This window comes from Polyodon spathula, chromosome 1 (assembly GCF_017654505.1).
Source record: "Polyodon spathula isolate WHYD16114869_AA chromosome 1, ASM1765450v1, whole genome shotgun sequence".
Lineage (NCBI taxonomy): Eukaryota > Metazoa > Chordata > Actinopteri > Acipenseriformes > Polyodontidae > Polyodon > Polyodon spathula.
In genome coordinates, this window is record NC_054534.1 from 13,704,036 (window position 1) to 13,730,205 (window position 26,170).

The 26,170-nt window shown below is 38.5% G+C and overlaps 1 protein-coding gene across 2 annotated transcripts; it reads right to left on the minus strand.

Moving 5' to 3' along the window:
• Window positions 1-3,574: 3,574 nt before the first annotated feature.
• LOC121314408 (mothers against decapentaplegic homolog 7-like) lies at window positions 3,575-24,526 on the minus strand. Of its 2 annotated transcripts, none has more exons than XM_041247655.1 (4): window positions 24,403-24,526; window positions 19,316-19,369; window positions 16,735-16,806; window positions 3,575-4,382 (listed from the first exon to the last, which is right to left on the minus strand). In XM_041247655.1, the coding sequence occupies exons 1-4, from the start codon at window positions 24,449-24,451 to the stop codon at window positions 3,844-3,846; spliced, it is 714 nt and encodes a 237-aa protein (XP_041103589.1). In that variant the 5' UTR covers window positions 24,452-24,526; the 3' UTR covers window positions 3,575-3,843. The 2 variants fall into 2 exon arrangements, with proteins under 2 accessions (XP_041103589.1, XP_041103581.1); XM_041247647.1 differs by lacking the exon at window positions 24,403-24,526 and adding an exon at window positions 20,440-22,092.
• Window positions 24,527-26,170: the final 1,644 nt, after the last annotated feature.

The following is a 26,170-nucleotide window of genomic DNA, read 5'->3' on the forward strand; positions in this document are numbered from 1 at the left end:
TTTTTTTTTTTTTAAACAAATGGTCATGGTAAAATATATTACAACACAAGCAAAACAAATGACAATTCAACTGAAGTGAATTTACTTCTAGTTTTAAAAAATAATTCAAATTAAAAAAAAAGTTTACTACAGTAAAAGCACAGCAAAGTGTAATAAAGTATAGTGAATGCATGATAAAGCATAGGTAAGCATTGTAAAGCCCAGGTATGGTAAAGCAAATTTAAAAAATGGCAAACCAATTAATGCATATAACCCTGGGAAAAAAAACATAAGAAAACTGCAAAAGCAATGTCCAAATTTACTTATTTATCATTCCTTATCCGTAATGCTGGGGCACACACTGAGGGGCAGACGTAAGGATACGTGCAAAGTGATTTACGACTGCATAACACCCATATTGCATCCAAAATCTGCATTTTGCACGCGCAAACCGTGTTTAGCTACCATAAAGATGAACATTAGCGGCCACTAAAAATGCCTGTAAAGAATGTTTTTCACCTGCCGTTCTGCATCTGTTATCAAATCAGCACTTTACCATCATTAATCCATTGAAATTATATTTAAATATATTCAAATGAAGAAAAGAACATGAATTTGGGTGGGGATTTGAAATACTAAGTGGGCGCAAACATTATAATGAGGAGTCAGGAGTTTGCCTTGCATATGAGCAATTCCTGACCCTCAAAGAACTTTGCACCTTCTCTTACAAGGTGCAAATCATTGTAGAAGCGAGGAATTATGAGCTATATAAAACCACACACCTTCAGAGGTGTCATTGGCTAAGGATGGCTGCTGTGGTGCACTTCCTGAAACTGGCAAGATGGAGAAAACACTGCATATTCAAACCCAGGGTCGCTTTGTTTGGGATGCAGTGGTAAGGTGTTATCGTCTCACTCCGCAGGTCATCCTATCCTAATAGCTGAATTTCACTTTTTCATCAGTGACTGTCCCCCCCTGGTAGCACCGACACATTGACTTTCTCAACTATAGATGACCATATGGCCTTTGGTACCATAACTGGTGTTGGCTGAGGCTTTTACAAATAACTAAATTTCATGCTGAGTGACCTCATTGGGCTTGAACATTGGGCTTGCTCTTCCTCCGGAAATTTTTCTTTTCTTGCTCACTCATTGACTCACTGTGACCTTAAGAAAGTCACTTAACCACCTTGTGCTCTGTCTTTTGGGTGAGACATTGCTGTAAATGACTCTGCAGCTGATGCATAGTTCACACACCCTAGTCTCTGTAAGTCGTCTTGGATAAAGACGTCTGCTAAATAAACAAATAATAGAGAAATTGATCCAGTATGCAAGAAAAATGCTTATCACATTGATACATTGTTCAAAATGATTTATATATTTTACAAATACACAAAATTTTTACAGACCTTTTCAGTGCTTGTTAAAGGGAATTTGTTTCATTGGAGATTCACCCTCTATTCAGAGTTGGGTTGTACAATTAGTGGGAACAAGCTTCCCCATCCACATTGCTCAACTGGTATGCTTCGAGTCTGGCCTAGAGGAACCTCCCCCTTGGAGGTAAGGCAGCAGTTCATGCCCCATGCCTCTCTCTTTGAGAAAGTAGCCAGTCTAATTATGCTGAGCTAAATTGTGACCACAGAACATATTTCACTTGTGGCTAAGCCAGATTCAAACACAGGCCTCCAGAGGGTAAAGGTTTCTGCATTAACCCACTTCACCACTAAACCCCTCGATTTACATATTTTAGTGAAATGACCTTGGGTGGTCTCAAGTTATACACTGTTGGAAGATTTAACCAACCAAAATCGATGCACAATAAGACAGTGAAAAACATTTTCTTTATTCAGCTTAAAAAACAAACTAGGAGACAAACAAACTCCCAGTACAAGGGGTGCTCTCTTCCTGTCAGTTAATTACAGGGTATTTTTTGACATCTGTCTTACAAAAACCTGAAAATAAAAGTAGACAGGGCTTGTCAAGTATGCTCCATTGCAATTCAATAGCACTTCACTCCTGTTCCCTCCTCCCTATTAAAAAAAAAAGGCTAGCCGCCAAAAAAAAAAAGCCATCTGCTTAGAGTTGCATAACGATGCAGATCTGTCGGGCTGCATTTCCGGAACCTTCAGAAGTTTTTAATTGCCTGTTGATTTTATAGGTTGCAAAATGTCATCATTATGGTTTGCTTCCTGTGATGTCAAAAGTTGTTAATAAAGGGGAGCAGATACATTCCTAAAATAGTTATTGGAAAGAAGAGAACCAAAAAATGTGTAATAAAATCTTCTTTATGGGAGCAGGGTGAAGTGGGGTAAGTAGGCACAGCATACTGAAGAGTTCATCTTTAAGTGTCTCTTTCTAAATGAGAAAAGGAAACCATAGTAACCCCACATCCTCGGATGCATGTTCTGCTTGCCTTTTTGTGGTAGGCTTGTCTGGTCAAAGTTTTTTTTTTTTTTTTTAAAAACACTGATACAGCCCATTAACCAAAGGATATGCTGATACTCTAGTATGGATCTGAAGTGAGACAGACTGCTCAAAAACCTGTTTAGCAGCGATTTCTATCCATGCAGTTTAGTTTATAGACTCAGAAGGATGCTCAGTCAATAAAGTGTGTCTAACCAGCGCCAAATTTGGAAGAAAAAAGCTAAAAATTAATCAACGTTTATGATAAAACTAGGAAGTGTAATAAAATCAACCAGCAAGTCTGTTTTTTTTTTTTTTGTTGTTGTTCAAAATAGAACCTATTTATTTTTATTTATTGTGTTTTAGTTTCTAATGCACTAATTCTGACTTTGATGATACAAAACCAATAACAATACCCGATTTAAATAAAAACAAGGAGTACTTATTGTCTGTCAGAAGGTCATCTGGAACATTAGAAATTTTGGGGACAAGAAATGGTTCTATGGACCATCTAGGTTTGCTCCTCCGAGGACCACACCCCAAATCAATTAGCGATTGTTTAAAAAAAAAAAAAAAAAGTATTGTAGTTTTGCTGTCCAGTCCTATAATCTTCAATTCTCTTGCATGCTTTTTCTAAACTGAATACATTCAATTATGTGAAACTTAACTTTAAAACAGATACAAGTTGTTCAGGCACAACACTGGGCTTGAACTTTTGAGTTATTTATAGACAGTATAATATTAAGTGACTGTTCTGCACTGTTGTAAATGAACCCAGTTTTAGGAATCTCAAACTTGATTTTATTCATAGAAGCAGTCTACAACAAACATTATTTAAACAACTCATGAGACCTGTTGTGTCTTTTGTGTGTAAGGAATCAGGGTTCTGAGTGTGAGCACCTCAATGGTATTATTGTGGATCAGCAAACATGTTAAGAGTATCTGTATTCACATTGCTGTTTACCAATTTACCACTGCTCTGGGTCTTGTATACTACTGTTAATCCTGTGACTTACCCACCCCTCCCCCCAAAAAAGGAAATCAAACAATGCTTAAAGTTAAAGGCGTACAGTTTTATTTTTTTTAATAGAACATTAACTCCTTTTTAAAAAAACATTCAACTGGGTGTCAACCATAAAAAAACACCAACCTTGTGTTTATTTTTTAATTTTTTTTTTATTATTTTGGCATTTCTTGTTTTGCATTTATATTAAGCAAAGTGCATCTTTTTTTTTTTCTCGTTAACACATTGCACAATACATAAATAATGATGCTTATAAAACGTCTTCATATTTACAAGTAATAATATATTTATATATAACATAAAATACACTTTTTTCTTTATTAAATCTTAGTTATTTATTAAAGAAGTCCTTGGGTTCTTTTTTTTTTATTTTACCATTGTCTATTTTTCCACCCCTAAAAAAACGGGGTTAGTCCTGTTGAGCTTGATAAGAGGTGGTTATCGGTTATTGAAAATAACCTCCAGCCAGCACGGGCAGCTACTGATAAACTGTCTTGTGTAGCACTGACCCCAGCCTTTCACAAAGCTGATCTGTACAGTGAAGCCAGTCCAGGGCTGCTGGGTGAACTCGTGGTCGTTAGGCCTCTGCAAGCTGTAGGCCTTCTCATAATCAAAGGCCTTGATGGAGAAACCCGGGAACACTTTGTGAACCAGCAACGTCCGCGAGTCCGGGTTGTCCAGTGTGGCCGACTTGATGAAAATGGGGTAGCAGCTGCGGTTGTACACCCACACGCCGTCTCCCTCCTTGGTGAGCTGGATCCCATAGCCGATCTTGCCGCGCACTTTCTGCACCAGCTGGCTCTTATTGTCTGAGTTGAGCTGTCCCAGGCAGAAGCCATTCCCTTGAGGTAGGTCATAGAAAATATCCAGGGATGGCTCCTGGACAGAGTACAGGCGTCCCACGCGTGTCTTCTCCTCCCAGTATGCCACCACGCACCAGTGAGATCGATCCCCTGGCTCCTGAAGAACTTGGGAATCTGAGAAAAGAGGAAAAGGACTAGTTAGCTCAATGCAAATGCATTAGTTTAATCAACACCAATTTATATATATATATATATATATATATATATATATATATATATATATATATATATATATATATATATATATATATATATTTTATAAGGACTTTTTTAAGGCTTTTTGCAAGGAAAACCAAAATGAAAATGAAGATAACTTAGTCACTTTAGTTTCACAACCTGCTATATTTATTGTATCTGTACTATTCTGGAAGACATGTCCTGAAAATTATTGGCATTCCTACAAGTAAAGCAGTACAAAGGAGAGGACCCTCTAGTATTGCTTTTACAGCCATTAATGTTGATCTGCAGTCAGGTTGTATTTTTGTTTCAGGCTGGTTTACAATGTTCTGACGTCAACTCAGTCATAAATCTGTCTCAATCATTGTTTTACAGCATTGCCTCTTTATATAACAGGAAGTTATTACAAGTAATAATATTAATATTGGGCGGTTGGGGGGGGGAATAAATCCTGGCTCTCAGTTTCGTTTTTTAAATTTTTTAGCAACTCAAATCTACCAGTTTGCTTTGTTAATAAAAAAAAAAGCCTGTTTAGTATTCAACCAATGGAAACACCAATTTAGTGTCACTTGTAATATAAAAAGTCACATATTTGCAATATTGGTGACATAACTTGACAGTGGGTGACCACACTACGACATCAGGGCTAGCTTCTTGGCCTGAGCTCAAACATAATTAGATTTCACTGTTCTTCATTTCTTTTCTCTGAATTGCCAGTAAAATGAATCATAAATAAACCAAAATTTGCCACCAGGATAAAGCCAACAATAGTCTAAAATGGGCTCTAACTGTACTCAATGTGTAATGGTTAAGAAGTATATTTTTCTCTGTTATGGACAAGCCTTGATTTGAAACTACATTCCAATTTCCAAGGATTTGCGTGTACCCTGGTAGCTTAAGTTTTTCCTCCCCTTTAATGTGCCTCAAGCTACTCTGCTCCATAACCCTATCCCACTAAAACCTGGCATACAACATGCAGAGAGAGAAAGAGAGCGAGAGAGAGAGAGAGCGAGAGAGTGAGAGAGAGAGAGAGAGAGAGAGAGAGAGAGAGAGAGAGAGAGAGAGAGAGAGAGAGAGAGAGAGAGCGAGAGAGAGAGAGAGAGCGAGAGCGAGGGGGGGGGTTCTGGATTGAATTACCTTAAAACTAACCTTCAAAATCTCACTGCTCCCCCATCCCCTAAAACCTCTTTCTACAAAATCAACAATATATGTATTACCCTCCGCTAGATAAAACTGGAAAGGACACTTCCCTTACAAAAAAAGAAAAATCACAACAGTTTTGGGAAAATAAATATTTAGCCAGCTTCAGTTTATCTGGCTCGCACATCTCTAGCTTTATGAAACCACCCCATTGCATGAAAAAAAATCCCTCAGACTGGCTTTTTTTTCTTCTTCTTCTTCTTTCATCTTTACAGGCCGCCAAGTACACCCAGCAATTTCCAAACAGACATCAGTAGAGGGAACTTTTCAGTTATGTTAATTGCCCAGCCTAGATAAATTACAGCATGTCTCTGAAAGGCACTTAAAGCTACAACGTTGTGATGTGGAAAAGGGTTCTTAAAGAACAGTTGCACACAAAAACCTCAACTAAAACATGTTGCTTTACAATTCAAGTTGATTTATTTTCTTTTCCTTTTAACAGTCTATTTTAATTCTAGTGATATGCCTATTTTGTTCTGCAGGCATTTAGCCTTCTGTATATGTGTGTACACACACACACACACACACACACACACACACACACACACACACACACACACACCCACACCCACACACACACACCCACACCCCCCCCACACACACACACACACACACACACACACACACACACCCACACACACACACACAGAGTGCCTGTAGAAAGTCTACACCCCCTTTCAAAATGTTCACCTTTTGTTGCTTTGTAATCGGGAATTAAAATACGTTCAAATAGTTGTTTTTTTGCTTGTTTTTTTTCATTTATCTACACATCCTACCCCACAACTTCCAACTGAGAATAATATTCTAGAATTTTTTTGAAAATTAATTAAAAATAAAAACTGAAATAGCTTGGTTGGATAAGTGTCCACCTACCTTGTAACAGCAATACTAAATTAGCTCAGGTGTAACCAATCGCCTTCAAAATCACATATCAAGTTAAGTGGCCTCCACCTGTGTTAAATTGTAGTGATTCACATGATTTCAGGATCAATTCCGCAGTTTCTGTATGTTCCCTCTGCTGGGTAGTGCATTTCAAAGCAAAGACTCAACCATGAGCACCAAGGCGCTTTCAAAAGAACTTCAGGATAAAATTGTTGAAAGGCACAGATTAGGGGATGGGTATAAAAAAATATCAAAGGCCTTGAATATCCCTTGGAGCACGGTCAAGGCGATTATTAAGAAGTGGAAGGTGTATGGCACCACCAAGACACTGCCTAGATCCCTCCAAACTGGATGACAGAGCAAGAAGGAGACTGATCAGAGAGGCTACCAAGAGGCCAATGGCAACTTTGCAAGAGCTACAGACTTTTATGGCCAAGACTGGTCAAAGTGTGCATGTGACAACAATATCCCAAGCACTCCACAAATCTGGCCTGTATGGTAGGGCGGCTAGAAGGAAGCAATTACTCAAGAAAGCCCACCTTGAATCCCGTTTGAAGTATGCAAAAAAAACACTCACGCAATTCTGTAGCCATGTGGCAAAAAGTTTTGTGGTCTGACAAAACTAAAACAGAACTTTTTGGCCTAAGTGCAAACCCAACACAGCGCATCACCCAAAGAATACTATCCCTACTGTGAAGCATGGTGGTGGCAGCATCATGTTATGGGGATGTTTGTCATCGGCAGGGACTGGGGCACTTGTCAGGACAGAATGGAAAATTAATGGAGCAAAGTACAGAGAAGTCCTTGAGGAAAATCTGCTGCCCTCTGCAAGAAAGGTGAAAATGGGACGTAAGTTCACCTTTCAGTATGTCAACGACCCTACACTGGAGTGGCTAAGGAACAAAAAGGTAAATGTCCTTGAGTGGCCCAGTCAGAGCCACCACCTAAATCCAATCAAAAATTTGTGGCATGACTTGAAGATTGCTGTCCATCAACGCTCCCCAAGGAAATTGACAGAGCTTGAACAGTTTTATAAAGAAGAATGGTCAAATATTGCCAAATCTAGGTGTGCAAAATTGGTAGAGACCTATCCCAACAGACTCACAGCTGTAATTGCTGCCAAAGGTGCTTCCAGCAAGTATTAACTCAGGGGGGTTGAGACTTATCCAATTATGAACTTTCAATTTTGTATTTTTAATATATATATATTAATAGATAAGTGGAAAAAATCCTCATTTAAATGCATGAAACTCTGAGGCACTGACACAACAAAATGTGAAAAAAGTTCAAGGGGGTGTAGACTTTCTATAGGCACTATATATATATATATATATATATATATATATATATATATATATATATATATATATATATATATATATATATATATATATATATATGTTTGTTATGACTCACCAACTGGAGAACTATGTAAATTTCCACTTTTTCAAAAGGATTTGTTGTTGATTGTAGTCTAGTTTGAAAACCATTGTGCTACCGGTGACTCTTACAGCTTCAACACAGATGCCATAGTTACAATATTATTTAAGATTGCACTTGGTCGATAGAGAAGGAACTTTAAAAAGTGCTGATACATTGACTCAGGGCACTGTGGATATATCTGGGAACTGCAAAAATGAAAATAATCTTTCCTTGAAAACTCATACTTCAAACTGAATGGGGCTTCCTGAGGAAACTCATAATGAATCGGAAAAAAAATTCAGACCCTGGTCTACTGCTAATAACTTTTGTTACAGAATATGTTCAACAGCTAAAGATATTTCATACAATTTTCCATTTTCTATGTATTCTAACATTTACTTCTTTATTAAACCCTTATAGCTGGGCTCTGCCAGTACTTTTTGCAGCCGGGTGGAACAGGAGATTATAATCCAGTTTGCTTCAGGGCTGGGCAAAACTGAGACAAAGATCTGCAAGAGTTCTTGCCAAGATCCCAGTCTTGAACCAATAGGCCACACTGTCTCACTATCAGCATTACCATACAGTGTGAGAAAGTGTGCCAGCCGACTGAAACAGTCTGTATGAGCTAGTATGTATAACTGTGTGTGTGTGTGTGTGTGTGTGTGTGTGTGTGTGTGTCTGTGTGTCTGTGTGTGTCTGTGTGTGTCTGTGTGTGTATGTGTATCTGTGTCTGTCTGTGTGTATGTGTGTGTGTGTATCTGTGTGCGTCTGTGTGTGTATGTGTATCTGTGTCTGTCTGTGTGTATGTGTGTGTGTGTACCTGTGTGCGTCTGTGTGTGTGTCTGTCTGTCTGTCTGTGCGTATGTGTGTGTCTGTATGTATCTGTGTGTGTGTGTGTGTGTGTGTGTCTGTGTCTGGGTGTGTGTGTTTTTTAAATGGCTGCCTGGCTCCAGTGGTTGACTCTCTCTGGCCTAGCTTTTAGGAGTCATCACCCATGCAAATTACAGAGTAGCTGTGTCTGCGGGTCTCATTCTACCTCGCACTCAGCTCTAGAAAGCCTTCAAGGAAGGGTGGGACCCTGTTTACTGTAATTGTGTCTTTAGCTCAAATCATTACCTCCTCAGTTTTTCTTTCAAACTAATCTCTGGCATCTTATCTTTAGATTTCCGATTTTCCTCCCACAAAATAAGAAACTTTAAAAAGTTATACATGTTCTTGATGGTCAGTTTAAACTGAGGTTGAGATTTCTGTCAAACTGTACCGGTAGTATTAAAGCAGTTTTTAAATAGATAAGATTGTTTACAGGTTTTTTATTTATTTATTTATTTTTTTAATTCGTACAGATTGCTACAACGTGTTCGTTTAAAGAACACAGATAACCCTAAATGTTGTTTATGAAGAATATTGAAGTAGCTAGTCATAAATTGTATGAAGCAAGTGTACTGGCAATTACTGCACTGAGAGAAAAAAAAAACAAAAAAAACAGACAACTACCTATTGTTTTGACTGCAACACCAAGGCAACCATGTTCTGGACACTGTGTCCTAGTTTACAGACTTCAAACAAACAACCAGGCTAAAGAATTCAATTCCCTGACCCCAAATACCACCCCCAGGTCAACTGCATCACAAGTTTCATAAAAATTAAAAACAAACAATTCAATAAAACCATGCCTTTTTTGTGGGAACCTGAAACAAAATTTGCATATCACATTACTAGTTTTAGTTTTATGAACACTTTAAAGTAAATTAACCAAGAAGTGGCTTAAAAGTACCTCTGTCAAAAAAACAAACAAAACAAAACAAAAAAAAATTAAAAGAAATAATAACTCCAGACCCCCTGTTTCTTTTCCTTTTAATACCTCTGGTCTTTACAACCTAATACCCTGCCAGCTTGGGGCCAGGGCTAAGGCCTGCTGAAGGCGGGGGGAGGAGGAGGAGGAGTAGGGGGAGACGGCAGCATGTGCCAGACTGGAGACAGTTAGCAGTCTGAAAAAGTTAATGATTACTACTGTCTGCCTTCATAATCTAATCGTTTCTATTCCTGGACACACACAGACACTCAAAGCTGGTGCTCTATACAACCTTTCAACCTTTAGTTCCAATGAGACAGTCACACACAAATTGGCTTGTCCATCCATTCGATGGAGAACATTGTTTTACCCAAGCCTAACTAATTCACCCCTGAGAACCTCTGTTTAAAATGGCATTCGAAGCAGACCTAAAAATGTTAATGTAAATAACTTGACCAGCAGTCCATGAACTTCAGTGTGAAGGTTTAATCTTTAATTCAATAGCAAGAGGGGGAAAAATGCTTAACGCTACATTAAATGAATACCTGTTTAAAATTGTATTTTAAAAAGTGTTTTAATTTTTAGTTTCAATCAGTTTCATTTTCTACTACAATGTGAATCTAACAAGTCATTACATTATCTTGTTTAACAAGAGAAGTTTTGAATGTCTACATGCAATGCAAATATCTTGAAGAATGAGGTGTGAACAGCACAGCACTTCTCATGCCTTTTAAATAGCTCCTTTTGTCTTACACAAAGTAAACTTCAGCTCGACGAGCAGCAACAAGGAAGGTCTACTCTAGTCAAACACAGATGACATTTCTTAACTAAAAAAAAAACCCACTAAATATAAATCTAACATAATATATATTATAACATAACATTATAATAATTAGGTTGCAGAAAAAAAAAAAGTCTACATTTTTTAAGGCGACAACATAATTGCCAGCATTCTCCAGCAATTAACAAAAGTAAACTCTGATAATCCACGCAGCCACCCACACAGCGTTTAGTTTTTTATTTTTTTACTGCTGCAGACTGGAAGAATGTGCATCCTGAAGCAATAACTGTCACTGTATTTTCAGGGATGTATCATTCTGGAAGAAATAAACAAGTAAAACACTGTCCTCAAAAGGATGTTGATGTGGGGAAGCCTGCTAATAAAGGAAATCGCTAACTAGTCAAAGAAAAATTGTGTAAGGGGGTATTTTAGGTTCTGTCGTTGTTTAAAGCAGACAGAGGCTTTACAGACTTAAAGAAGAACAATTATATATTTTATTTCATATATATATATATATATATATATATATATATATATATATATATTATATAGATATATATAATACAATAAACTGTTACTGACTGGTTGAAAAAAGGGAAACTAAAGATCTGAGCAGTTATGGAAAGGCAACATACTCTCTGCTCCTCCCCCTACCTCCCTTCTTAAGGGACTGTCTTCCCTGATGATTTTAGTCAACACACAACTTGCTCCCATCAGCTGGGTCCTCCATCAGCTGCCACGCAGTTTTGTTTTGACAAGTCACCCTCATTTTCGCTTCCATCGCCACGATTCACTCAAGCAATTACAAGCTGAGGTGCTCCACCATGTTATGAAAACATCAACAAAGTTATTAGGATGGCCCTTGCCTCCCTCCCAAACTGTTATTATTAAAATACTAATCATTTTATCCAGACCCACAGCCTCCTCAAATAATAATAATAATAATAATAATAATAATAATAATAATAAGAATGAGAATAATATTAATAAAGAGCAGCTGTGCTATCAACATACTGCAGTTTAGAAGCACCAAGGGCAGAATACTGCAGGTCAATCACTTTTGTTTTTGGGAAACCATTATTAGCAGCTTCTGTACAAAATGCTCAGTCAGTTTGTTGATGTTTTTTTTTGTTACCATAACATCTTCTGCAAGTCATTTCCACGGCTACCCTAGCATCATGGTTGTGTTTTTAACGTAGTCTGGTTTTGCTTGCGCCTCAAAACTACACAATCAAAACAATGTTTAAAATGTTAGAAGTATTTTTTTTTTTTTTTGTTGCTATTTTGCAAGTTTAACCCAACATAATGACATGGGTGGGGAACAGTGGGAGGCCAAAACCAAACTGAACTCTGAGCCAAAATCTTCCTTGGCCTTATATTTTGGACTGAAAGTAATGAAATATCCCCTTTTAGTCAATTGAGCAACAAGACTGCAATAAAATTACAGAGAACTGCCACTGACCCAGCTCAAAAAAAAAAAAAAGCTACATTGCTATAAAGTGGCCTACGGTTGTCAACCTACTGTGTCTGTCTGGCTGCTGCTCTCTAACTAAAACAACTTTCATCATCTTAAGTTTATTTTATGTTTCCAGGAGGGAAACAACTGCAGTGTTTAGCCCATTTCCTCAAAGACATGATGTAATTTCCTGTGTTACCCTTTCCTTTCCTGTTAATCCAATAACTCAAGAGTGCAACAGGGCTGAGGGCATGTTTTCAACTGTCAGTACTTCATACTCCCAAGAGTCAATGAAGATGTAACGAACATCAGATAGTTTTATGGTCACTGGTCTGGCAATTGGTTTGTGCTGTAATACTGCTTTGGGTTTCATTCAGTGGACGCGAAAGGGAAGTTGTGCTGGTAACTAAAATAAATAAACAAATAATATGAGTGCCACCTCCCCCAACGGTGTTTCTGAAATTACAGTTAAAAAATTGTGAGATAATCTCTTGAAAGGTTACATGACGAACCTCCTTAATTTGAGCTCAAGTGGCTTGGAATAGCAGAAGTGCCCTGGGACCTGCAGATCACGTTAACAGTACACTTCAGCCTAAATTTAACCCCTAGAGGAAGCTGCTCTGTGACAGTAGGCATGCGGGCAGCCAGACCCTGTGTGGGTCATTCAATCCTGCTTGAGAAAGTTGGTACGGGCTGTCAGCGCCATGTCACAGTATTCTTTACACAGCCACTCCAGGGTCATTACGAGTCGGCACCAGCAGGCATTCCACCTTCGACTTTGACCCCCCTCCCCACTTCAACTGCTGTCACATTCACGATAACACTGTCAGTGCCCCCCTCAGTCTCATAGCTCAGTAGCAGTGTCAAGCCATGAGCATCTATAGTTACAGGGGCTGAGGAGGAATGTCTAGGCCAGACTACCATGCCACCAAAATCCGACACCTTGGTCAACCACTAAGCTTTTGGGTTGACACCTGCTCCCTTAGAGCAAAAACACACCCTTCATTATTTGAAGGGAGAAATATCATTGAGATTCAAATAATTGCTTGTGAAGTAAATAGGAAAATGCATACATCATAGACATAAGATTAACTCTCAAACTACACGAAGTAGGGATTCAAGGAAATGCATGTACATGGATTAGGGAGTGGTTAACATGTAGAAAACTGAAAGTACTGATTAGAGGAGAAACCTCAAAATGGAGTGAGGTAACCAGTGGAGTACCACAGGGATCAGTATTAGGTCCTCTGCTATTCCCAATCTTCATTAATGACTTAGCTTCTGGTATATTAAGTAAACTTGTTAAATTTGCAGATGACACAAAAATAGGAGGAGTGGCAAACACTGCTGCAGCAGCAAAGGTCATTCAAAATGATCTAAACAAGATTCAGAACTGGGCAGACACATGGCAAATGACATTTAATAGAGAAAAGTGAAAGATACTGCACGCAGGCAATACAAATGTGCTTTATAAATATCATGCGGGAGATACTGAAATTGAAGAAGGAATCTATGAAAAAGACCTAGGAGTTTTTGTTGACTTAGAAATGTCTTCATCTAGACAATGTGGGAAGCTATAAAAAAGGCCAACAAGATGCTCGGATATATTGTAAAAAGTGGTGAATTTAAATCAAGGGAAATAATGTTAAAACTGCACAATGCATTAGTAAGACCTCATCTTGAATATTGAGCTCAGTTCTGGTCACCTTGCTACAAAAAGGATATTGCTGCTCAGAGTGCAAAGAAGAGTGACCAGAATTATTCCGGGTTTAAAAGGTATGTCATATGCAGACAGGCTAAAAGAATTGAATCTATTCAGTCTTGAACAAAGAAGACTACGCAGAGACCTAATTCAAGCATTCAAAATTCTAAAAGGTACTGACAGTGTCGACCCAAGGAACTTTTTTGACCTAAAAAAAAGAAACAAGGACCAGGGGTCAAAAATGGAGATTAGACAAAGGGGCACTGAAAACAGAAAATAGAAGACACATTTATACAGAGAGAATTGTGAGGGTCTGGAACCAACTCCCCAGTAATGCTGTTCGAAGCTGACACCCTGGGATCCTTTCAAGAATTCTATGATCAATACACTACTAATAACCAAACGAGCAAGATATCCCGAATGGCCTCCTCTCGTTTGTAAATGTTCTTATATCTATATCTATATAAACTCCACTGTCAAAAATAAAGGATGCGATTCATTCAAATGCAAACCCAAGTAGACTCAGAGCTTTAAAAGGATGAAAAAGGATGAAAATGGATTCCAGCGCTTCTGAGAACTAAAGCCCCACACCCATGGTTGCTAAGCATCTCCCATTCCTCGGCCTGCTTGAAGCAGCCCACCCTGGCTGCAGAAGAAAGAGCTTGCCAGGAAAGGCCTAGTGCAAAGGAGGAACTGGAACAGAGAGTCAGAGGCCAAAAACTACACAGACACGTTGCCAAGTCCAGGTCTCTATCCACTTCACTGGCCGGGCTACATTCTGCTATAGTCAGATGATGTGTGAGGGGAGCTGTAAGGCTCCCAGTCTGGCAGGCGGCCTAGTTTGCATTAAAGCCTTTCACTGTCATATTGAGATTAACTCTTAGTAACCTTACTCTCCAGGACAACAGCAGCCGCACAGACAGGAGATTCTTAAGCAGCGCAAAACTATCCCTTGACCAAACCTTTCCTTGTTTACATATAGGTAAAGAAAAAAAAAATCTTAAACATTCTTAATATATAAATTTGTATAAGAAATACAAATATTTGACAACACACAAAAAAAAAGGATTGAAAAGTTAGGCTAAACAAGTAACAAAAATAAATAAATAAATAAATAAACACAGCTGCAGAGCACCTAAAACCATACATTTCAAGTTAACACTGTTCTTAAAAACAGTGGGGGTCCTCTGTGACACTCATGAAATGCTCTGCACCCCTTTCTCTAATACAAAGTTTGAAGCACAACATAAAAAGGGCAAAGCAAGTGAATTAAAAGGTCAGCTCAGTGCCTCCAGGAGGAGCTAGCGCTTTTGTGAAAGCCCCTGAGGGATTAAGTTTTAGCATTTAGCTTTTTTTCCCCCTGCCAGAGAAATCAAGTCCCTGGCTCCAGCCTCCAGACCTTCCTCCCTCCCTGCACTGAGCCCCATTCATTAATCTAACTCAGTGTGGTGTAGTTCAGTCCAGGAAGGAAGACAGAGGGGTGTGTGCGTGTTTGAGAGAGAGAGAGAGAGAGAGAGAGAGAGAGAGAGAGAGAGAGAGAGAGAGAGAGAGAGAGAGAGAGAGAGAGAGAGATCTACTATTTCACAATTTGCACTGTGCTTTAGTTAACACTATGGAATTCAGAAGCTATGCATAATAGATAGAGCTGGGTGTTGCTAAGGAAGTCTGCTTTATGTTAATATCCAGTCTGTTTATTTTGTCCTCTTAGTTCACAATACAACATCTCCTGCTCCACAAATATAGTTGCTTATAGGTTGCTTGAATAAAATGAGAAAAGATGATAAGGAAAAACACCCTTGAGATAGAACAGTTGGGGGTTCAAAATTACCATCTCACAAATGTGCCTCAAATCAGCCATCAGTGTGCTGTTGCTGCAACTGCTATTTTCATGTGCAAATCCTAGTCATTCGTACTCCCCCAAAAGGGACAACGTGTGGTCAGAGCCAGTTCTAACAAACACCAGTGTGGCAACCCAACCTCACCTTTGCCATTTCTTATCAGCTCCCTTTTAAATAAGAGAGCATGTCGGGGATATACAGATAGGAAGAGCTTATTTTAAATTTGTCCTAAGGCTAAAAAACACCAGTTCAAATAAATTACCACCAAGTACCAAGTCAATTAACACTGTACCTTTTCTTGAGCCACCTTTGGAAAGTGTTTTGACTCTAGCTGAACTAACTCCCCAAGACAGGGGCCCTTGAGCAGTCACTCATGAGAGACTTTCTGCTGCCACCCCCCTCCCCACCCCCCATATCCAGCAGCCCAGACAGCTGAGATGTTATCAGTATCATAACCCTTTCAGAAAGCTCTCTTTTAAAAGGATAGTACTTCCTTGGCTTGTTTCATGTGGTATCCTGAGGAACTTGCTCCCCACCTCCCCAGTACTTCACAACTTCAACCAAAAGCCTTTAAACAACGTCCTTATTGATGTTCCACTCGTGATTTCTCTGTATTCATGTCTGCTTCTGTCTGTGTGTATGTACCTGTCTTGTTTGCATTTCTCCCTGTTCTTTCTTTCCTAGAACACAGAAGTGCCTATTTCTGTTCTGTTCCTCAAAACGTTCTCATTAGGGATCTTAAACAAACAATACCCCCCCTCTCAAATAACTGCTGGGGTGTGTATTACAGAGGGAGGGGACAAAAACACACTTAAGGTTGTCTTTGTTGCGAATGCCATTCCCTGCTTGCATTCAAGACTGCAGTGTAAAACACTTCCTAATACAACCGTACCACCTGCTTAAAGCATTTTGTTTTGAACTATGATGTAGATTGCTTTGATGTTTAGTAAACCCTTTCCTTATTACGACATGCCCTAACATTGCACTTACTACTAAATTGTAACGCTTGTTTAAAAAGGAAAAAAGTATACTATGTAATCCATTACCAGATGTGTAACCTGGCATTCTATACATTTGGTATAGCATGTAATACCCATATGTCAACTTCAGAACTATATTGGTATAAAGGTATAATTTATTTAATTTATTGTGCTCCTTGCAAAAAGCCTTTAGACAGAACACTGCTTATTAGACACTGTTATAGAACATGGCTTACCTGACAGCCCCCCAGGGGCCAGAAAATGAGTTCCCCCAGTTTCAGTGGAGGAAGGCACGGAGTCAGGAGAATCTGTAGAGAGAGAGAGAGAGAGAGAGAGAGAGCATGAGAGGAAGAAAAGTGGCATCATTTAACCAGCTGTACACCATTAATCACAGCAAGAAACCAATGCTTCCTGAAGATAAATTCTATGTAACCTTCAAGTTGATGTGAGGTAAACCGAGGAGCTCCTTAACCATTTCTGACACTGCTGATGACTGCTTTTGCACCAAATTGCTCCGGGTGGCAAACCTGCTTTTACGCCAACCCAAAACTTTCTTTTATTATGGGAGCGGGACAGGACAGGTGCAGAATGAAATCCATGGCCCCTTAGTGGCCACTGAGGCCATCCGTCTTAGAACAGCAACGTGGTTAAACCCTGGGCGACTAAACTGATATAAACACATTATCCATTGGAGCTTGCCCGTTTTTATTACAGATGCAGACAGCGTTGACTCGCTGATATTTTCAAGGAGTACTGTATTACTTTTTAATTTTTTTTTTTTTTTTTTTTTTTTTTTTTTTTTTTTAAGTATAACAAAAGTGCATGATGTAGGGCTTATCAGCACAGCATGTAACACATAACAGGAATATACAGTTTAACAGGATACACTTAATCAAACTGAAAACAATGAGGGAGACGGGAAATGGTTTTTAGTCTTGAAAACTGTACATAGTACGTTTTCTTAATGGCATTCTAAGGAAATAGGCTTTCTTTTTATTTAACCCTATGATCTCTGCATTTTTAATGGATATATCTGAATACAAACAGTAGCTATCCAACATATAGTAACTTCATCACAACCCCACCACAGTCTGCCATGCACCAAAATAAGACACAACCTTTCCATACAATTTTAAATATGACCATCTATTTTTATCAGAATAATTGCTTAACATATCTATTTGGCTATAATGGGCTGACAGGCACAACCTGGTACAAAAACGTGAACAAAGCAAAATACTTGTAAAGTTCTACCTGACTTATATTCAATACAATACACTGAGATCCCTCAGCCCTCTAAGCCTGTCTCCTGACGTTTGCTGTGATGTGGGACCTACATTAAGTCTCTACAATGAAGAACTGCAGGATGGTTTTCTTTGGCTTTGCTCCAGCCCCTTTTCCATTTCCCAGCCAGCTACAGTGAAATACCTAACATACTAAACGACACTCTGGCCAGACTACAGTGGCAGCCCTGATAAGAGTTCCAAACAGTTAGCGCTATAGCAATTTTACAGAGTCAGAGCCAGCGTGCTCCTCTGTGTACTCACAACATACAGATTCCTTTCAATATTTCCAGCAGCACCTGTTAATTAATATACACCACTCAGTGAAAACACAAAATAATAAGCTCCAGGCACATTTAACCGGAAGTTTAGTAAAAGTGTTAAGAGCTCCATAAGCATCCTTTAAGGAAACTCTTTCCCAAAATACATCTTCCTATCCAGTTGCCACTTGCACCTGCTACTTTCTAGTTCATGTTTCCATTGTTTGCATAACAGGATTGGCTTTACACTGTCTAGAATAATTTATTGAGGTGCAATTTAATTACACACACCCATAAAAGTGTGTGAATTGTAGTGCAATATACGATATAAATACATGTTGTATGTATGAGTAAAATAATATGTGCATATAGTACGCACACACACACAGACATATGAATAATTCAGTGTGGTTAACCCATAGGAATAATGAATGATGTTAAGAATTATGCTGCGTGCCAGACTCAGTCATACTGTGGGTTGAATCTTAATCAATACCAGTCAATTAATACGGGGCACTGAGATACAGAGTGGCTCCAGAGAACCTGCCCGTCCCCGATATAATCCACACTGGATTTCCTCTAACTTCCCTCCTCCCTCTCTCTCGTGCCAGGCCAATCTATCTGACTCGGCCAACCATCTGCCAGCCAAAAGTTTATGCAGACAAGCAGTGGAGTCAGTGCCAGCCTCGAATGGGCTACAGACCTGGCAACGCTCCATTCAATTACAAGGGACTGGCATGCAACAATGCTTGTGATTTTTGTTTTCAAAGTAAAGAAAGACATCCCTATAGAACACTTATATAACATTATTAGAAATATGTTATAAAAGAACTGTCAATGTTAGCTTTTATTCTATTTTGCATTATTTATCAAAATCTTTATTTTTATATTAATAATACTTGGTATTTGGCTTGGTAATATTATGTCTTATTAAAAATGTGATTACTATAAAATAATTGTATTACTATGATGGTAATTGTTAACAACAATAATGTTCCAATTCGTGCAACGTTACCTAAATGGAAATGGATTACAATGTTCTGTTGTTGTTGATTATATATATATATATATATATATATATATATATATATATATATATATATATATATATATATATTTTTTTTTTTTTTTTTTCAAATCCACAATACAAACTACAAATGTTTTGTGCTTTTGTAAAAATTACAACTCTTCAGGCAACACAAACACACCACTGACAACTAAATATTAATTTTCCATTAAAAAAAAAATAAATAAATAAATAGATTAAAACTTACCAGGTTGTTTGAGAAAGTCCATTGGATATCTAGAGTAGGGAGGAGGGGGAGACTCTGAAATGAAAAAGGGCAGACAGAAAAGACAGAGCCATGAGAAAAAGGCAGATAGAAACTCATGATAACAGTGGCATTCTTTCAGCAAACTGTTTGTCTTAGCTCTGGGGGTTGGAGGCAGGGCAGCTAGGCGGTGATTGCCTTGATATTTAACAGTCAGATAAACAAAAGGGGCCGCCTGGCGCCAGGCTCGCTGCTATCTGCCGCTCTGGCTGTCTGATCAGGGCCTCCTTTGGCTCAACTAAAACGCTCCAATCTCGGAAACCACCAACCTGCGCCAGACTGGACGATAGTCTTCTTGCTATTTTACATATTTAACATTTACAACGAAGGAAATAACCCCAAAGAAACGACATTTTACTTTGGCAAGCATTAAAGTTTACTTAGAAGTTTCCTAAAATGAAATGAAAACAGTAAGACCGTTTCTAAAATGTTATGTCACAATTATGCCATCTGTCCTGACACACTCCAGATGCACTGTAACCAATGAATTACAACATTTGGAAAATATACGTGGTGTGAGCTAGTGTCTTCAAACATTCACACGGCTGAACATGGGTATCTTTCACAGATTACAAAAGTAAGACTTCACAAACATTGTCTAACTATAAAGGCTGCCTTATAATTGACAATGATTTCAGGGAGTACACGTGTATACATGTTCTATATTTGCTCTTATCTCATAACCTACAAGGACTGAAGGGAATGAATCCATAATGTGATGCACTCCCATACAACTAGACATCATTAAGGAAAAGTCTATCACTAATGCAAAACATATGTACCATTTCAACAAGATCAGACTATGTACACAGTTACAGTATGTGCGTAGATGGACTATACTATTTACATCGCACATACTGCTACATACATATTGCAAATACCTATATATTATGTGCATGTATATTAAAGAAGATATTCAAAGTAAACGATAATGCTAAGCGATGTGACATCTACTTGCAAAATTGCACTCATAATGCAGCTTCCCTGTTATATATTTTTCACACTAACACATGCATGGCAGTATTTTACACAAACCACCTACAACGTAGCGTTAAGTCCCAACTCACCTAATTCACAGAGCCTGCTCATATGGTGGGGATTGCAGCAAACCAGCTCTGGGTTAGTTTTTCCATAAGATTCACAGCAATATAGCCTCTTTAATTCCGAGGAATGCCTGAGATCCGGCCACCTGAACACTTTACAGAGCAGCAAAGGGAGAGAGTACGAATGCTGACCCAGTTTGGAGTCCACCTTGCTAGACAGAAGGAGACAGGGGCTCCGGGCACCCCCTTTAGAATCCACCGCCTGCAAAAGCGCCTCTAATTGTTTCTCTTTAATTTTTTTCAGTATCAAATGGGTCAAGGCTTTCAGTTCAGCCTCCGTTCCGGGGTTAGATTTGGAAACCTTTGCCGATTTCCCCATACAGCAGCCCCCGGTTCCATGCGCACGGGTATCCGCCTCCCCGTCGCCCTCCTCGGGCGCACGGCTCCTCCAGAGTCGCCGGACGAGCCCCGATCGTTTGGTCCTGAACATGCGGGACGGAAAGAGGGTTTCCCGGCTAAAAAACGAGCATGATGTCCGCAAATCATGAAGAATCCGGGATCCGAGTCCAGGCAATGACAAACAGCCTGAAATAATATTACCAATAAACTGGGAATTGGCGCAGCAAAGGCAGTCTGTAACATACGCCAGTCTCTTTTATTTATATACCAAAACCCGTAAAAATATAGAATTTTGTATTAAAATGCGTTTTAGGGGGAAATACACGTTTTTAAATGTACCCCACGTTCATATGTATATAAATACTGCATACATTTGACTACAGATTGTAAATAATACAGATTGCCTATATACTTTTAGATTAGTATAGCCTAATAAATATCCCAATAAAACAAAATGTGGTTTACTTGGGTAAAATACAATTGTAATATGGCCAACATACACAATTAGCAGCAAAATTAGTGCACCACAGAGGCACTAGTCAGTATTCACATATAAAAACGCTACATCAATATTGTTCTTTAAGGAAAAAAAATACAGGACGTCAAAAAAATCAAGAGACTGTGCAACTGTGTGGACGACGCGATTCAAAATTCTGTTACAGAAAGTACGAAATGCAAACAGCAAATATATCCATTCAAAGCCAAGCTTGTCCTGGTTTTCTTAAACATTTAATCCACAATCCTTGATCCGACCGCAAATAGTGGAGAGGCTGGTGTCTAATCGTTACTTTTCTCTTTTCAAAAATAATATTGTATCCGTCTGTCTTTCCCGTTTTCTTGATTACATATCTTTATTTTGGCCATCAGACGTTTTTCCTAGCTCCAAATGGGTCCAAACTCTTGCAGATCAGTAAGCGAGTGAAGAAGTGGCTGGCAAATTACAAACTGCCAAGCTGTACAGAGTACTTGTGCTGGTACATACCACAGATCCTCTCTTTCTCTTTTCGTAAACGCGTATCTTTTATATTTCCTTATTTTGCTTTCTCTGACCTCTTTAAGCAGAAGTTTCCGTCTCAAAAACACAAGTCGTACGGTCAAAGAGAGGTGATACGTTCTTGAGGAGAAGGGTCTGAAAGTGACGTGAATTAAGCAAGTGCCCTTGCTATCTCTTTCTCCCGGTCTGTACGCTCTTAGCTCTGTCTCCAGTGCGCAGTGTCGCGCCCCATCACGTGGGTGTCTAGACACACTGTCGCTTTAAAAAAAAGTGATTCTGTTGCGCAAACAAGAGATCAAGTATCTTAAAGCTAGAGAACTCATTCTTGAAAAAAGTTTTATTTTCCCAAAGTTGTAGAAGAAAAAAAATGGTAACATGAAAAGGGAAGGCCCAAGCTTTGTTGCTTTAGTAGTGTTAATGGACGAATGTGCTCTTTACATGTTTAACAAACAGAAGTCGTCTATTCGAGCGAGGTTATTAAAATGTATAATATCGATTTCTACAACACCTATCATCTAGTACCTCTCTCGTTTTGGGCCATACCAATAGTAGTCGTTATGTTTTTTTTTACAAAAACATAATTAAAAATATATGTGAAAAGAAACAAAAAAAATACCTAATTATTTTTTTCTTACTATAAAATATATAAGTACTCTTATTTTCTTCCAAAAACTTATAATACAATAGTACAGTAACCTATTATTGGATTTTCCTTCCAAAACAGTCATTTATAATATACATGTTGTCATATGTATTAATTGCATGTGTTAATTCCAGACATCACAGCGACTGCGTAATTATTTTACCCTGTTAAAATAAGGACGTGTGAACAGAAGTACTATTTTGCTAGAAATGTAAAATGGCCCTGTTAGTGTTAGCAAGTCCAAAGTTAACAAGTTTGATGGTCACAAATCGTTTATAAAAAATACAACGACGACGTGTATTTTAAGACTGGAATGATGGACGAGGGTCTAAAATAGATCTGAAAAAAATCACGAAGACACATTCGACTAGTAATTTAGAACTGTATTTCACACTAAAATCGTAGGTGAAACATTACTGTTGCCTTGATGTTGTAAATGCAAACAGAATAGAGCTGGGAATGCTTGATTCTACATTGCAACATGTGACTTGTCATCATGACTGATCAAGTTGAGGTCTGAGATCTGATCTGATCAATCTATCTGCGTTATCGTTGCACCACACATGGCTGTGTCAACTTCCACTACACTGCCTCCTTCTGGGCTAAATACACCAGCCAGTATCTTCAAGTCCCACTGAACAAACTTCACTGTATAATAATAATAATAATAATAATAATAATAATAATAATAATAATAATAATAATATCAAGGTTAATTAGCAATCATCATGCTTTTGTGATCATTTAAAATACTTAGCCCAAGTAAAGGCTATTGTCATTGTTTTCTGTATCTACCGCTGCTGCTGTCTGTATTGGTATAATGGTATTTATTTATGGTTGTTAACTCATACAGTAAAACCATGCATTCTGTGATGCAATTGTAGGAATTAACTGCAATAAAATGATTGCGTTTGTTTAATAGTGTGCATTAAAGTAATTTCAAACCTCTTAAAGGACTTAAAGCCCAATTTGCCGTTTTAAGGAAGGGTATATAAAGCTCTGATTACAGAAGCGCGTTTGCCGTGTGTATGCGTGACAGACAGTTGGAGCCAGGACCACTAACCGAATTGTTTTGCTGACAGCACTGGGGTGTAAAACACAACAAAGATGACACAAGAAGATAAACAAGAAGATAAACAAAGGCTCGGGGAAAATAATTTCATTGGTCATTAGAAACAAAACGGGACGAACCTCAATTCAACTTTACATAGGTACCTTATTGATCGCTCACAACGTATGTCTTCAGACTTACAGAAATGCTTGAAAAACTTTGTGACGTCTCCTTGAAATATTGGTTGATTGGATGAGAAATAACGGGTTCACGAAATGTAATGTGCCGTAGCCTAAATATAAAAGTAGTTAGGGATTGAAGAGGTAAGTAGCGTCAGTACCCTTTCAAATGAGTATTTATAAACAAACTATAGTGTTGCATTTCAATTAGTGTATTATCGCATGTTTTATTACGCATTTCATAACTGACCCCAACATAATATCTATAGTCAACTTGATATTGGATGCTAAGCTAGTCCAAAACATGCAGCAAACGTGTCTCTACGGTGACTATCATTTAGAGATTGTCTGTGTGACGATAACATAAGTAACCAATGTCGTTTTATTTAAGTTAGTCTGTAATTTGCATGTGCAGTGATCATGCTAGTAATATTGTTGTCTAGGCTAGGTTCAACCTAGGCTAGTGCAATATCGTTTAGAACGAGGGTTTGTATTAATTAAATGCAAATCCTAGATATGCAGTTCGCTATTATGACTACATCTATACTAGTAATACGGACAAATACACGTCAGTGTTTACAAACCACATATGGGTTTAAATAACTGATAGGCTACTATAGGTTACCTGTATTCAATAGGCTAGCAACTGCTACCTTGCACAGTGAACTAAAAAAAAGCCTGCGATTATGCTGCCAATAGTTTTAAAATAGTTTCTACTTACTATGAAAAGTAAGGAATACTTGCGTTCGTGTTTTACAGAATGATGTCATCTCACCAATAACCTCTTCCCATTTAAACGGGCAAATTTAAACAGAGTTAAAGACTTGTTCATCCTGCACTGTGTCACATCAAACAACTGGGTGTGGGGGTTAAAAACAACGTAAATACTTCCCCTTGAAACCCTCTCGAACACGAGGCCTGTATGACTGTGTGTGTGTGTGTGTGTGTGTGTGTGTGTGTGGTGTATATGTGTCAATACGTGATGGGTCGCCTAATTTTCTTAAGCATCTGCTGGCCCTTTAAGTAGCTTCAGCAACTGGAGAACACAGATAGCCCCCTGGAGCTGATAGTTGAAAATGCCGATGTAATTGTCCTCTAGACAGGAGGGGCGGTGCAGTATGTTAATGCAGGTGCCAGTGAGTGTAACTGCAGGGCAGTGGGAATGATGGGAGATGTGTGTTCGGGAGGCGCCGCCAGTCAATGGCTCAGTCCCATTGTTCACAGATTGTCTACTGGCGCCGCACAGAGCTACACTCAACTAGCAATCACTAACATTTAAGGTAGTCTGGAACTCGAAAAAATCATAACAATAAATTGTACAGCATGTCGAATATGGATTATACCATGAACTCTAAGACTTTCGTTAAATTATACCTGCAATGTGGACACGACAAAACTGGTAGACCAGAGGGGATCCCCGTTTACAATATGTTTTTTGTATATATTTCGGTAAGTTCAGTATATGATTATATATATATCTATATATATATATATATATAGATATATCATATATATTATATAATACATACAGTCAATCATGTCAGTCAAATATGTTTGCTGTTGTTTATTTGAAGAATAGAAAAAAATTCCAAATAATAGTTTGTAGCTATCAAATATTGGTGGAGAGATACGCCTGAGAAATTGATAATCCTTACCGCTAGCTGTTATTTGACTAAATGGGCTAATGTTAAATAGCTTACATGATATATTTTGGTAGGATAAGAGTAAAACATAAAATACAATTTAAAACATTATTTACACCACTGCTGTTGAAATTAAAGCATAACCTCCCTTATTTATACCACTTTAAATCAATCTGTAATTATTATTTTTTTGCTAGTGGGGTTAGGGTTAGTGTTCTTGTACAGTAAATAACTGTTCATAAATAGTTTCAAGGTAGTATTTCATCATTAGCAATGCACAGAAAAAAAGGAGAACAATGCAGCAAATAAATAAAGTTAATGCAGAAGGTTATCCTACAGCTAGAGAATCAATAGGGGTTGTAGCATGCTGTGTCCTGTGCCCCGAGGCATGCAGCAAACAGAAATGTCAGTGTTTGTCCTCTGCTCTTCTGGATATTACAGGACAGTGACATGTTTGACCTGATGCAGTCCGGGTAGTCTTACAGTATTTGGGGACACACAGATTTGTGGTCTGTGGCATTGTACAATGTCTTCATTTGGATCTGTCACACAGTGAGAACAGCAGTCACACAGTGAAAAGCGGTTACACAGCGAGAACAGCAGTCACACAATGAACAACAGTCACATAGTGAACAGCAGTCACACAGCGATAACAGCAGTCACACAGTGAGAACAGCAGTCACACAATGAACAACAGTCACATAGTGAACAGCAGTCACACAGCGATAACAGCAGTCACACAGTGAGAACAACAGTCACACAGTGAGAACAGCAGTCACACAGCAGAGAACAGCAGTCACACATTGAAGAACAACAGTCACACAGTGAGAACAGCAGTCACACAAT

Coding starts and splice junctions, on each gene's coding strand:
- LOC121314408 (XM_041247647.1), bottom strand. CDS start 20,905: ATGTTCAGGACCAAACGATCGGGGCTCGTCCGGCGACTCTGGAGGAGC. Junction 19,370..20,439: donor GAGCAGGCTCTGTGAATTAG/GTGAGTTGGGAC, acceptor TTTTCATTTCAG/AGTCTCCCCCTCCTCCCTAC. Junction 16,807..19,315: donor GGACTTTCTCAAACAACCTG/GTAAGTTTTAAT, acceptor CTCTCTCTACAG/ATTCTCCTGACTCCGTGCCT.